This window comes from Mobula birostris, chromosome X, assembly GCF_030028105.1.
Source record: "Mobula birostris isolate sMobBir1 chromosome X, sMobBir1.hap1, whole genome shotgun sequence".
NCBI lineage: Eukaryota > Metazoa > Chordata > Chondrichthyes > Myliobatiformes > Myliobatidae > Mobula > Mobula birostris.
In genome coordinates, this window is record NC_092402.1 from 4,001,876 (window position 1) to 4,014,839 (window position 12,964).

Sequence of the window (12,964 nt, forward strand, 5' to 3'; positions counted from 1 at the left end):
CTGAACATAATGCACCAGGGTTTTACAGAGCTGCGACCTAATCTCGCGGCTCTTGAACTCAATCCCTCGACGAGTGACGGCCAACGCACCGTACGCCTCCTTCACCACCCTGTCGACTTGCACGGCAACTTCGAGGTATCTGTGGACGCGGACACCAAAATCCCTCTGTCCCTCCACGCTGCTAAGAGTCTTACCATTAACCCTGTATCTGCCCTCAAATTCGATCTTCTGAAGTGAAATACGCTAAACTAATCCATCACACGTCTGACTTCAGCTGGTGCTTGCTCGAGCCCCACCCATCACTCACACCATTTTGTCATAGTCGCAGAACAGAAACAGCCCATCTACTCCACGCCAAACTGTTAATCTCTCAAGTCCCATCGACCATACCACTCCCACTCATGTACCTAGCCAAACTTCTCTTCAATGTTGAAATGGAATTCATATCCACCCCTTCTGCTGGCTCGTTCCACCCTCCAAGTGAAGAAGTTCCGATTAACTTTTCAACTGCCGTCATAAATACACCCGGAACTAGGCCTCCACAGCCGCGTGGGGCAATAAATTCCACAGATTCACCATCTCCGGCTAAAGGAATTCCTTCTCATCTCTGTTCCAAAGGATGTTCTTCTATTCTGAGGCTGTCCCCTCTGATCCTAGACTCCCCCACTATAGGAAATATCCTCTCCACATCCACTCTATCTGTGTCCTCTGGTCCTAGACTCCCCCACTATAGGAAACATCCTCTCCACATCCACTCTATCTGTGCCCTCTGGTCCTAGACTCCCCCACTATAGGAAACATCCTCTCCACATCCACTCTATCTGTGCCCTCTGGTCCTATACTCCCCCACTATAGGAAACATCCTCTCCACATCCACTCTATCTGTGCCCTCTGGTCCTATACTCCCCCACTATAGGAAACATCCTCTCCACATCCACTCTATCTGTGTCCTCTGGTCCTAGACTCCCCCACTACAGGAAACATCCTCTCCACATCCACTCTATCTGTGTCCTCTGGTCCTAGACTCCCCCACTATAGGAAACATCCTCTCCACATCCACTCTATCTGTGTCCTCTGGTCCTAGACTCCCCCACTATAGGAAACATCCTCTCCACATCCACTCTATCTGTGTCCTCTGGTCCTAGACTCCCCCACTATAGGAAATATCCTCTCCACATCCACTCTATCTGTGTCCTCTGGTCCTAGACTCCCCCACTATAGGAAATATCCTCTCCACATCCACTCTATCTGTGTCCTCTGGTCCTAGACTCCCCCACTATAGGAAATATCCTCTCCACATCCGCTCTATCTGTGTCCTCTGGTCCTAGACTCCCCCACTATAGGAAATATCCTCTCCACATCCACTCTATTTAGGCCGTTCAATATTTAGCAGGTTTCATTGAGATCCCCCCCCCCCCCACCCCAGTTCTTCTGTGCTCCAGTGAGTACGGGCCCAGAGCCATCAAACACTCCTCATAGATTAACCCTTTCATTCCCGGGATCATTCTGGTGAACCTCCTCTGAACCCTCTCCAAGAGGCCAATCCTCCTGGACGAGAGGGCACGACTTCGGGATTGAAGGACGTCCTTTTAGAACTGAGATGCGGGTAAATCACTTTAGTCAGAGGGCAGTAAATCTGTGGATTTTGTTGACACGAGCAGCCAAGTCATTGGTGTATTGGAGGCCAAGTCATTGGGTGTATTCAAGGCAGAGGTAGATAGGTTCTTGATTAGCCAGGGTACGGGGAGAAGGCAGGGGGGGTGGGGATGACTGAAAGAATCGGATCAGCCCATGATCGAATGGTGGAGCAGACTCGATGGGTCGAATGGCCTACTGCCTCCTATATCTTGTGGTCTTATGGTCAATGCCAGCACATCCTTTCTTGGGTAAGGGACCCAGAAACTGCTCACAATAGTCCAGATACCGGAGGACTTCGGGTGTGCCTCGTGTCTGAGGAATTGTCTGTTTTAACTCCTTCCTTCTCTTCATTCAGGCACCTTTGAGATTCGGATCAATGGCCGGCTAGTCTTCTCCAAACTGGAAACCAAAGGGTTTCCTTATGAAAATGATGTAAGTGAGACGTTCATTTGTTATTTTGTTTGAAGATTGAATCAATATGCATTTGTGTTTCAAGGTTGTTGTCACTGGGGGAGGTAGTAAGGATAAGCTTCCGCTGCCAATTAGATGCTCCCAATCGCGTTCATCTCAATTAGCAAGTCCAGCTCCCGGCCTTCACGTGTGGCTTAGCTACTAAGCCCGCTGGAACCGTGTCTACTGACAGGAGAGGGGGCAAAGGTGGGTTACTGGTGCCTTAAAACCAATCGCTTCGGGCGGCCATTGTTGGGAGCTCATCTAGGAGAAGGAAAACTGATATCAAACCTCCCGCTGCCTTGTACCCCACTCACGGGGACGGCTTCGGGAGTGAACCCTGAGGGAAAAATCCGGAGCCGGAGTCCCTACGTTGAGTTCAACGCTGACTGGCAACTCCTGGTGCTAAACTGTATCGGGTCTCTGCCGTTCCTCTGGGTTCATCAGCTGCGTGGAGAGGGGGAGCCCGCTACACGGGCAACAGCTCGCTCTCTCCGTATCGTACTGTCCTGGCTTGTGTACCGCATAGACATCGAAGACGCAACGTCCATGGGCGACCACGGGCCTCGTGTTTAAGTGTTTTCTGGGCACCCGCATTATTCAGGATATTTGCTCATCCGGCTGGCTGTAGGTTTTCCATAAAGGGAGTGGTGCATTAGATTAGATTATGAGGACACACAGTCCTCTTTTATTGTCATTTAGAAATGCACGCATTAAGAAATGATACAATGTTCCTCCAGAATGATATCACAGAAACACAAGACAAACCGACTGGAAAAACTGACAGAAGCCACATAATTATAACATATAGTTACAACAGCGCAAAGCAATACTGTAATTTGATAAAGGACAGTCCATGGGCAAAGTAGAAAAAAAAAAGTCTCAAAGTCTCTCGAAAGTCCCATCATCTCATGCAGATGGTAGAAGGAAGGAAGAGAAACTCTCCTGCCATGAGCTTCCAGCGCCGCAAACTTGCCGATGCAGCATCCTGGAAGCACCCGACCACAGCCCATTCTTGAGTCCGTCCGAAAACTTCGAGCCTCCAACACCGAGCACCATCTCTGCCGAGCGCTTCGATCCCGGTCCCGGCAATAGGCAAAGCCGAGGATTTGGGGGCCTTCCCCTCTGGAGATTCTCGATCACGCAGTGGCAGGCATTTCAGAAGTTTCTCCAGAAGTTCCTCCGTGCTTCTCACGTCTGTCTCCATCAATTGTGCACGGTACCTACTTAACAGATACGATATCATTTCGGAGCGGCCGCACATCTTCTCCTCCTCCTTATTTGGGTTATTGTGGCTTGAACCAATCTGACCATTCTCCTCCAACCTCTCCCATTAACAAGACGTTTTCACCCACAGAACTGCCACTCCATTTTTTTTTTTTTGTAAATTTTTCCACACCGTTTTCCTTAAGCTCTGTGTGTGCAAGATCCCAGGAGATCAGTTTCTGAGATACTCAGAATCACCAACAATCACTCCACACAGTCAAAGTCACTTGGATCACGTGCAAAATCCCAGGAGATCAGTTTCTGAGATACTCAGAATCACCAACAATCACTCCACACAGTCAAAGTCACTTGGATCACGTGCAAAATCCCAGGAGATCAGTTTCTGAGATACTCAGAATCACCAACAATCACTCCACACAGTCAAAGTCACTTGGATCACGTTTCTTCCCCCTCCTGGTGTTTGGTCTGAACCCCCTGACCGTGTCTGCGTGCTCTCATGCATTGAGTTGCTGCCAGCTGATTGGCTGGTTAGACACTTGCGTTAATGAGCGGGGGATATCGAATAAAGTAGCCAACGAGCGCGCGTTTCCATGCTCATTCCAGAAATGACTCTAAGAGCGTGTAGCCGATAGTTGGGTTGAGTTGTTATCTGATTTTTTTTGTTTTGGCATGTCTGTGCGTCCGTGATGTCTTTTTCATGGCTTTTACAAGGTGCGGAGTGAGAGAGAGGGACTGTGTGGCGCGCCACTCCTCTCAGACATTTTCGCAGTATTTTCCCTTTATTTTACGAGGTCGAGTTGTGATCTCGACACTCGACCCGGCACGGATGGACAGTGTACTCGGGAGTGGACCCGACTAGTTTCGAACCCGGGAACCTCTGCTCCCGGGTCCGGTGCCGATGTCGTTGTGCCACCAGCTGGCTGTTTTGTTGTCTGATCTTGGCGGATTACATACGAGCATTCTGCCGCCGTGCGAGGAGACACCGTCGGGGCCGCAAATAAGTTGCCAAGATCGGAAAACCGCTCAACCCAGCTTTAGAGCTCGTGCTTTATAGAATGGGATGGATGCCACTGAGCTGTGGCTCTCTGCGTTACTGACCCTGATCGCTAAGGTCTGCCTGGTTATTTCTCTGTTTCAGATTCTCAGCGCCATCGAGAAGGCCAGCCAAGGCACAGACGTAGAGAAGATCGAAAGCAGCCGTCCTCCATGCATCATTCTATAAAACTGCTTGCCATGCCTTCTGCTTCCCCTGGTTTCAGAACCTGCTCTGCCCTCGGCTCTTAACCCACGTCTAGCGGGTGGCGTGGAATCTGTAATTCAAATCACAGCACTGGGGGGGACGGTCCCTTTGCCCGCGGTGTTGCACCGAACCGATTAAGTTAGTAATCAAATGACCAACTAAACTAATCCCTTCCGCCCGCACAATGTCCATATCCTTTACATTTTCCTCACATTCATGTGCCCAAACATCTCCTAGGAGTCCCTAATGTATCTGCCTCTACCACCACCCCAGGCAGCTCAACTCCAGGCACCCCCCCATTCTTGACCCTCACATCTCCTTTGAAATTACCCCCTCTCACTTTAAACTCATGCCCTCTGGTGTGAGACATTTCAACCCTGGGGGTGGAGAGAAAAGATGCTTCCTTGTCTACTCTATCCAATGAGCCCCTATCAGATTTCCCCTCAGCCTCTACTGCTCCAGAGAAAACAACCCAAAAGCTGTTTGACCTCTCCTTGTAGTGCACGCCCTCCAAACCAGGCGGCATCCTGGCGAACCTCTTCTGCCCCCTCTCCAAAGCCTCAACATCCTTCCTCTCGTGGGGACGACCAGAATTGTGTGCGATACTCCAGGTGTGACCAAACCAGAGTTTTATAAAGCTGCCACACAACTTCCTGACTTTTGAACTCACTGCCTCGACTACTATAGGCAAGCGTGCCGTGTGCCTTCTAAACTACCCTGTCAACCTGCGTAGCCACTTTCAGGGGGCTACGAATTTGGACCCCAGGATCTCTCCCCCCCCCCCCCCCCCGGCTCATCAACACTTGCCCTTAACACCATACGGTTTCCTGGCATTTGACCTACCTGGGGCGCAACACTTCACACTTGCCCAGATTAAACAACGCCTGCCGTTTCTCTGCCCATAGTCGGCAACTGATCGATTTCCTGCTGTGTCCTTTGCCAGCCGCGTACTGGGTTCACATTGATTGTCCTGCGGTGTCGGGGGACAGGCCGGTGTTCGGCCTGCGCAGAACCTGTACGTACTGTGCCTGTGTCTGTGATTCCTTTTTCATGCTGAGGGTTTTTCCTGAAACACTTGCCGTTTAATTGAAGTTTCTGGCACGCTGCGTACTCGGAATCGGTTTCTGTAAATGACTATTTTAACCGAAAAACGTGGTTAAAATAAGAAGAAAAAGAAAAGAAACCCTTTTCCAAACAGGGCAGCAAGTCACTAACTTCAGAACGAAAGTTTTTTTTTACAAACAATCATGATTTGAATGTTTGTGATCTGTCAACTAATATGATTAAAATATTTGCACTCTCTAAGCCTTGCATCGTTGGTTCACCCCAGTTATTACCAAAAAAAAAATAAAATCCCTATGCTGAAAATTCAAACCAGCCCTCGGGTACGTGTCCTCAGAGGGTCAGCGGTGGAGGGGGTCAGCGACTTTAAGTTCCTTGGCGTTATCGTTTCGGGGGGGTCTGTTCTGGGCCCAGTGCGAAAATGTAGTTATGAAGAAAGCATATCAGTACCTCCTGCTTATTCAGGAGTTTGCAAAGATTCGACGTGGAATGGAAAACTTCTGACAGACTTCTATAGATGTGTGTGGAGGTGATGTCGACTGGCTGCATCGCAGCCTGGTATGGGAACACCAATGCCCTTGAACGGAAGATCCTGCGAAAAGGCCTGGCTCGGTGCACTGGGGGACGCTTGTGTCCATAAGGAATCGGGGTAGAGTCAGGCCGTTCAGCATGTGCTGCGGAATTCAATCATGTTGGTTGTTCTCCCCACAAGCCATAATCTTCCCAAACTTATCAGTTTTCTCTTCTCCTCACCTGCCTATCACTTCCCCCTGGTGCTGCTGCTCCTCCTCCCTTTCTCCTGTGGTTCATTCTCCCCCTTGTCAGATTCCTTCCTCAACCCTTCAGCTTTTCCACCTGTCACCTCCCAGATTCTCACCTCAACCCCCTCCCCCACCCACATTCCCCCTCACCTGTCAGCAGTCCAACTCCCCCTCACCTGGTATCACCTGTCAGCACATCCAACTCCCCCCTCACCTGTCAGCTTGTCCTCCTTCCCCTCCCCCTCACCTGTCAGCTTGTCCTCCTTCCCCTCCCCCTCACCTGTTTCACACCCCACCCACCCACCTTCCCCCTCACCTGGTTTCACCTGTCAGTTTGTCCTCCTTCCCTTCCCCCTCACCAGGTCTCACCTGCCGGCTGGTACTCCTCCCCCTCCCCTACCCACCTACCTTCCCCCTCATCTGTCAGCTTGTTACACCTTCCTCCCTTCACCCACCTTCTCCCTCACCTGTCACCTGCCAGCTTGTCCTCTCTCTCCCTCAAACCACCCACCTTCCCCCTCACCTGGTCTCACCTATCACCTGCCAGCTTGTCCTCCTTCCCCTCCCCCTTCATCTGTCAGCTTGTACTACTTTCTCACCCCAACCACCTTCCCCCTCACCTGGTTTCACCTCTCACCTGTCAGCTGGTTCTCCTTCCCCTCACCTGGTCTCGCCCATCACCCGTCGGCTGGTACTCCTTCCCCTCACCTGGTCTCGCCCATCACCCATCAGCCGGTTCTCCTCCCCCCTCACCTGGTCTCGCCCATCACTCGTCAGCTGGTACTCCCCCTCACCTGGTCTCGCCCATCACCCATCAGCTGGTTCTCCTCCCCTCTCACCTGGTCTCACCCATCACCCGTCAGCGGGTATTTCTCCCCCTCACCTGGTTTCTTCCCCCTTCCTGTGCAGTCCTGATGAAGGGCCTAGGTCTACGGGATGGTGACAGCGATAGATAGACATACTTTATTGATCCTGAGGGAAATTGGGTTTCGTTACAGTTGCACCAACCAAGAACAGAGTACAAACATAGCAATACAAAACCACAAACAACCAAATAATAATATGTAAACCATGCCAGACAGAAATAAATCCAGGACCAGCCTGTTGGCTCAGGGTGTCTGACCCTCCAAGGGAGGAGTTGTAAAGTTTGATGGCCCCAGGCAGGAATGACTTCCCATGGCGCTCAGTGCTGCATCCCGGTGGAATGAGTCTCTGGCTGAATGTACTCCTGTGCCCAATGGTGTAAACGATGTTACACGCTGATGTCGGGTTGGCAGAGGGAGGGATTTACACATCAATCACAACTGCATGTGAGATTTCCTTTGGCCGGAGTCCAACAGCAAAAAGTTCAATATTCGGTCTACAAACACGTTCCTCGATTGTAATCTGACCCGGATCGCACCATCTGTTGTTAACCAGAACAGTAAACGCCCAACTCCTTTACATCCACTCTATCTGTGTCATAAGACCATAAGACAAAGGAGTCTGCTCCGCCATTTTATCATGAGCTGATCCATTCTCCCATTTAGTCCCACTCCCCTGCCTTCTCACCATAACCTTTGATGCCCTGGCTACTCAGATACCTATCACTCTCTGCCTTAAATACACCCAATGACTTGGCCTCCACTGCCGCCCGTGGCAACAAATTCCACAGATTCACCACCCTCTGGTTAAAAAAATTTCTTCCACATCTCTGTTCTGAATGGGCGCCCTTCAATCCTTAAATCATGCCCTCTCGTACTAGACTCCCCCATCATGGGAAACAACTTTGCCACATCCACTCTGTCCATGCCTTTCAATATTCGAAATGTTTCTATGATGTCCCCCCTCATTCTGCTAAACTCCAGGGAATACAGTCCAAGAGCGGACAAACGTTCCTCATATGTTAACCCTCTCATTCCCGGAATCATTCTAGTGAATCTTCTCTGTACCCTCTCCAACGTCAACACATCCTTTCTTAAATAAGGAGACCAAAACTGCCCACAGTACTCCAAGTGAGGTCTCACCAGCGCCTTATAGGGCCTCAACATCACATCCCTGCTCCTATACTCTATTCCTCTAGAAATGAATGCCAACATTGCATTCGCCTTCTTCACTACTGACTCAACCTGGAGGTTAACCTTAAGGGTATCCTGCACGAGGACTCCCAAGTCCCGTTGCATCTCAGAACTTTGAATTCTTTCCCCATTTAAATAATAGTCTGCCCCTTTATTTCTTCTGCCAAAGTGCATAATCATACACTTTCCAACACTGTATTGCATTTGCCACTTCTTTGCCCATTCTTCCAATCTATCCATCCAGAGGCGATCCCGGTGGGCGGGGTGGCGGGGGCTTGGGTTCGTTTCACTCTGGGACTGTCAGTGTGCGGTGTGGGCCCTTCCTGTCACTGTGGGTTTCTCTTGCATTATGACACATGAGCAGAATTAGGCCATTCAGCCCATCGAGACTGCTCCGCTGACACATCACGGCTAATTTATTCCCCTGGTACATGGAAGGTAGTGCACCCATGGCTGACAAGAGAAATTAGGGATAGTATCAATTCCAAAGAAGAAGCATACAAATTAGCCAGAGAAAGTGGCTCACCTGAGGACTGGGAGAAATTCAGAGTTCAGCAGAGGAGGACAAAGGGCTTAATTAGGAAGGGGAAAAAAGTTTATGAGAGAAAACTGGCAGGGAGCATAAAAACTGACTGTAAAAGCTTTTATAGATATGTAAAAAGGAAAAGACTGGTAAAGACAAATGTAGGTCCCCTACAGACAGAAACAGGTGAATTGATTATGGGGAGCAAGGACATGGCAGACCAATTGAATAATTACTTTGGTTCTGTCTTCACTAAGGAGGACATAAGTAATCTTCCAGAAATAGTAGGGGACAGAGGGTCCAGTGAGATGGAGGAACTGAGCGAAATACATGTTAGTAGGGAAGTGGTGTTAGGTAAATTGAAGGGATTGAAGGCAGATAAATCCCCAAGGCCAGATGGTCTGCATCCTAGAGTGCTTAAGGAAGTAGCCCAAGAAATAGTGGATGCATTAGTGATAATTTTTCAAAACTCGTTAGATTCTGGACTAGTTCCTGAGGATTGGAGGGTGGCTAATGTAACCCCACTTTTTAAAAAAGGAGGGAGAGAGAAACCGGAGAATTATAGACCGGTTAGCCTAATGTCAGTGGTGGGGAAACTGCTGGAGTCAGTTATCAAAGATGTGATAACAGCACATTTGGAAAGCGGTGAAATCATTGGACAAAGTCAGCATGGATTTGTGAAAGGAAAATCATGTCTGACGAATCTCATAGAATTTTTTGAGGATGTAACTAGTAGAGTGGATAGGGGAGAACCAGTGGATGTGGTATATTTGGATTTTCAGAAGGCTTTTGACAAGGTCCCACACAGGAAATTAGTGTGCAAACTTAAAGCACACGGTATTGGGGGTAAGGTATTGATGTGGATGGAGAATTGGTTAGCAGACAGGAAGCAAAGAGTGGGAATAAACGGGACCTTTTCAGAATGGCAGGCAGTGACAAGTGGGGTACCGTAAGGCTCAGTGCTGGGACCCCAGTTGTTTACAATATATATTAATGACTTGGATGAGGGAATTAAATGCAGCATCTCCAAGTTTGCGGATGACACGAAGCTGGGCGGCAGTGTTAGCTGTGAGGAGGATGCTGAGAAGATGCAGAGTGACTTGGATAGGTTGGGTGAGTGGGCAAATTCATGGCAGATGCAATTTAATGTGGATAAATGTGAAGTTATCCACTTTGGTGGCAAAAATAGGAAAACAGATTATTATCTGAATGGTGGCCGATTAGGAAAAGGGGAGGTGCAACGAGACCTGGGTGTCATTATACACCAGTCATTGAAAGTGGGCATGCAGGTACAGCAGGCGGTGAAAAAGGCGAATGGTATGCTGGCATTTATAGCGAGAGGATTTGAGTACAGGAGCAGGGAGGTACTACTGCAGTTGTACAAGGCCTTGGTGAGACCACACCTGGAGTATTGTGTGCAGTTTTGGTCCCCTAATCTGAGGAAAGACATCCTTGCCATAGAGGGAGTACAAAGAAGGTTCACCAGATTGATTCCTGGGATGGCAGGACTTTCATATGAAGAAAGACTGGATGAACTGGGCTTGTACTCGTTGGAATTTAGAAGATTGAGGGGGGATCTGATTGAAACGTATAAAATCCTAAAGGGATTAGACAGGTTAGATGCAGGAAGATTGTTCCCTATGTTGGGGAAGTCCAGAACAAGGGGCCACAGTCTGAGGATAAAGGGGAAGCCTTTTAGGACCGAGATTAGGAAAAACTTCTTCACACAGAGAGTGGTGAATCTGTGGAATTCTCTGCCACAGGAAGCAGTTGAGGCCAGTTCATTGGCTATATTTAAGAGGGAGTTAGATATGGCCCTTGTGGCTACCGGGATCGGGGGTATGGAGGGAAGGCTGGGGCGGGGTTCTGAGTTGGATGATCAGCCATGATCATAATAAATGGCGGTGCAGGCTCGAAGGGCCGAATGGCCTACTCCTGCACCTATTTTCTATGTTTCTATGTGCTTGCAACACTGTGTGTCGGACAGAGTGATCAGCAGCACTGGGGCTCCACAGGGGACTGTCTTGTCTCGCTCTCTCTTCACCATTTACACCTCAGACTCCAACTACTGCACAGAGTCTTGTCATCTTCAGAAGTTTTCAGATGACTCGGCCATAGTTGGATGCATCAGCAAGGGAGATGAGGTTGAGTACCGGGCTACGGTAGGAAACTTTGTCACATGATGTGAGCAGAATTATCTGCAGCTTAATGTGAAAAAGACTGAGGAGCTGGTGGTAGACCTGAGGGGAGCTAAGGCACCGGTGACCCCTGTTTCCATCCAGGGGGTCAGTGTGGACATGGTGGAGGATTACAAATACCTGGGGATACAAATTGACAATAAACTGGACTGGTCAAAGAACACTGAGGGTGTCTACAAGAAGGGTCAGAGCTGTCTCTATTTCCTGAGGAGACTGAGGTCCTTTAACATCTGCCGGATGATGCTGAGGACGTTCTACGAGTCTGTGGTGGCCAGTGCAATCATGTTTGCTGTTGTGTGCTGGGGCAGCAGGCTGAGGGTAGCAGACACCAACAGAATCAACAAACTCATTCGTAAGGCCAGTGATGTTGTGGGAATGGAACTGGACTCTCTCACGGTGGTGTCTGAAAAGAGGATGCTGTCCAAGTCGCATGCCATCTTGGTCAATGTCTCCCATCCACTACATAATGTACTGGGTGGGCACAGGAGTACATTCAGCCAGAGATTCATTCCTCTGAGATGCAGCACAGAGCGTCATAGGAAGTCATTCCTCCCTGTGGCCATCAAACTTTACAACTCCTCCCTTGGAGGGTCAGACACCCTGAGCCAATAGGCTGGTCCTGGACTTATTTCCTGGCATAATTTACATATTACTATTTAACTATTTATGGTTTTATTACTATTTATTATTTATGGTGCAACTGTAACGAAAACCAATTTCCCCGGGATCAATAAAGTATGACTATGACTATGGTAACCCCTCCTGCCTTCTCCACACAACCTTACTCGTAAAGAATCTATTGCCCCCCACAAAATGACCTGACCTGTGCAGCCGTCTGTGAACGTGGAATAGGGTAACCCGTGGTGCACGCTCTTTGGCGAGGGATCTTGGGATCCGCGCCCGCGGGTTACTCAAAGTTGCCCGTTGCCACGCGAGCTGACAGGGTGGATAAGAAAGCGTTGGCCTTCGCTCGTCAGGGCCTCGAGTTCCAGAGCCGCGAGGTTCGATTAGAACTCTGGTTAGGCCACACTTGGGATACTGTGCTCGGTTCCGGCCGCCTCATTACAGGAGGGAACTGCAGAGAGGGTGCGGAGGAGATCTACCAGGTTGCTGGCTGGCTTGCGGGGCGGCTTGATGGCAGGTCGAGTTTTTTCTCTTTGGAGTGGAGCGGGATGAGAGGAGACTTGGTAGAAGATGATAAGAAACACAGATCGAGTGGACAGCCAGAGAATTGTTCCCCAGGGTTGGGGGTGGGGGGGGGCATAACTTTAAAGTGTTGGGAGAACCGTATCCAGGGAATTCAGGGGTAAGTTTTTTTTTGGGATGGAGCGCCGTGGGTGCGTGAAACGCCTTGCCGGGGGTGGATGGCAGAGGCAGGTGCAATAGGGACGTTTGAGAGACTTACATAAGCACATGGGTGGGTTAGATCAATCTGAGAGGAGGCTAAAGGGCTGGCACAGCATTGTGGGCCGAAGGGCCTTTGCTGTAATTCTATGCTCTACGAACCTCCAGCAATTCCCTTGTGTTCACGCCTGATGTCCTGCAGCAGGGAGGTTCCATCCCTGCTCCGTGTAACTTCGATTTTACTGCCCCACCCCACTGCTTGTCACGCCTGGTTAGAAGTTGGTTTTAATTTGACCTCTTCAGCTTGTCGGATGATTGCTTTTGTTACTCTAATGGCTAGAAGATCTGTACTACTGAACTGGAACGAGATTAGTCCTCCAACTACATTTCATTGGTTCTCTTGAACTATATCTTGTTTAAATCTAGAAAAAACTGGAAGTGTCATTTATGACTCATCAATTAAA

At 49.4% G+C, this 12,964-nt stretch overlaps 1 protein-coding gene across 1 annotated transcript in view; it reads left to right on the forward strand.

The window, feature by feature from the left end:
• Positions 1-5,860, forward strand: part of LOC140191841 (migration and invasion enhancer 1-like) — a 31,164-nt gene extending 25,304 nt beyond the window's left edge. The window contains exons 3-4 of the mRNA XM_072249628.1: positions 1,994-2,070; positions 4,454-5,860. Coding sequence (XP_072105729.1) covers positions 1,994-2,070; positions 4,454-4,537 — 161 coding nt within the window. The 3' untranslated portion in view covers positions 4,538-5,860. The remainder of the gene's footprint in view (positions 1-1,993; positions 2,071-4,453) is intronic.
• The last annotated feature ends 7,104 nt before the right edge of the window (positions 5,861-12,964 follow it).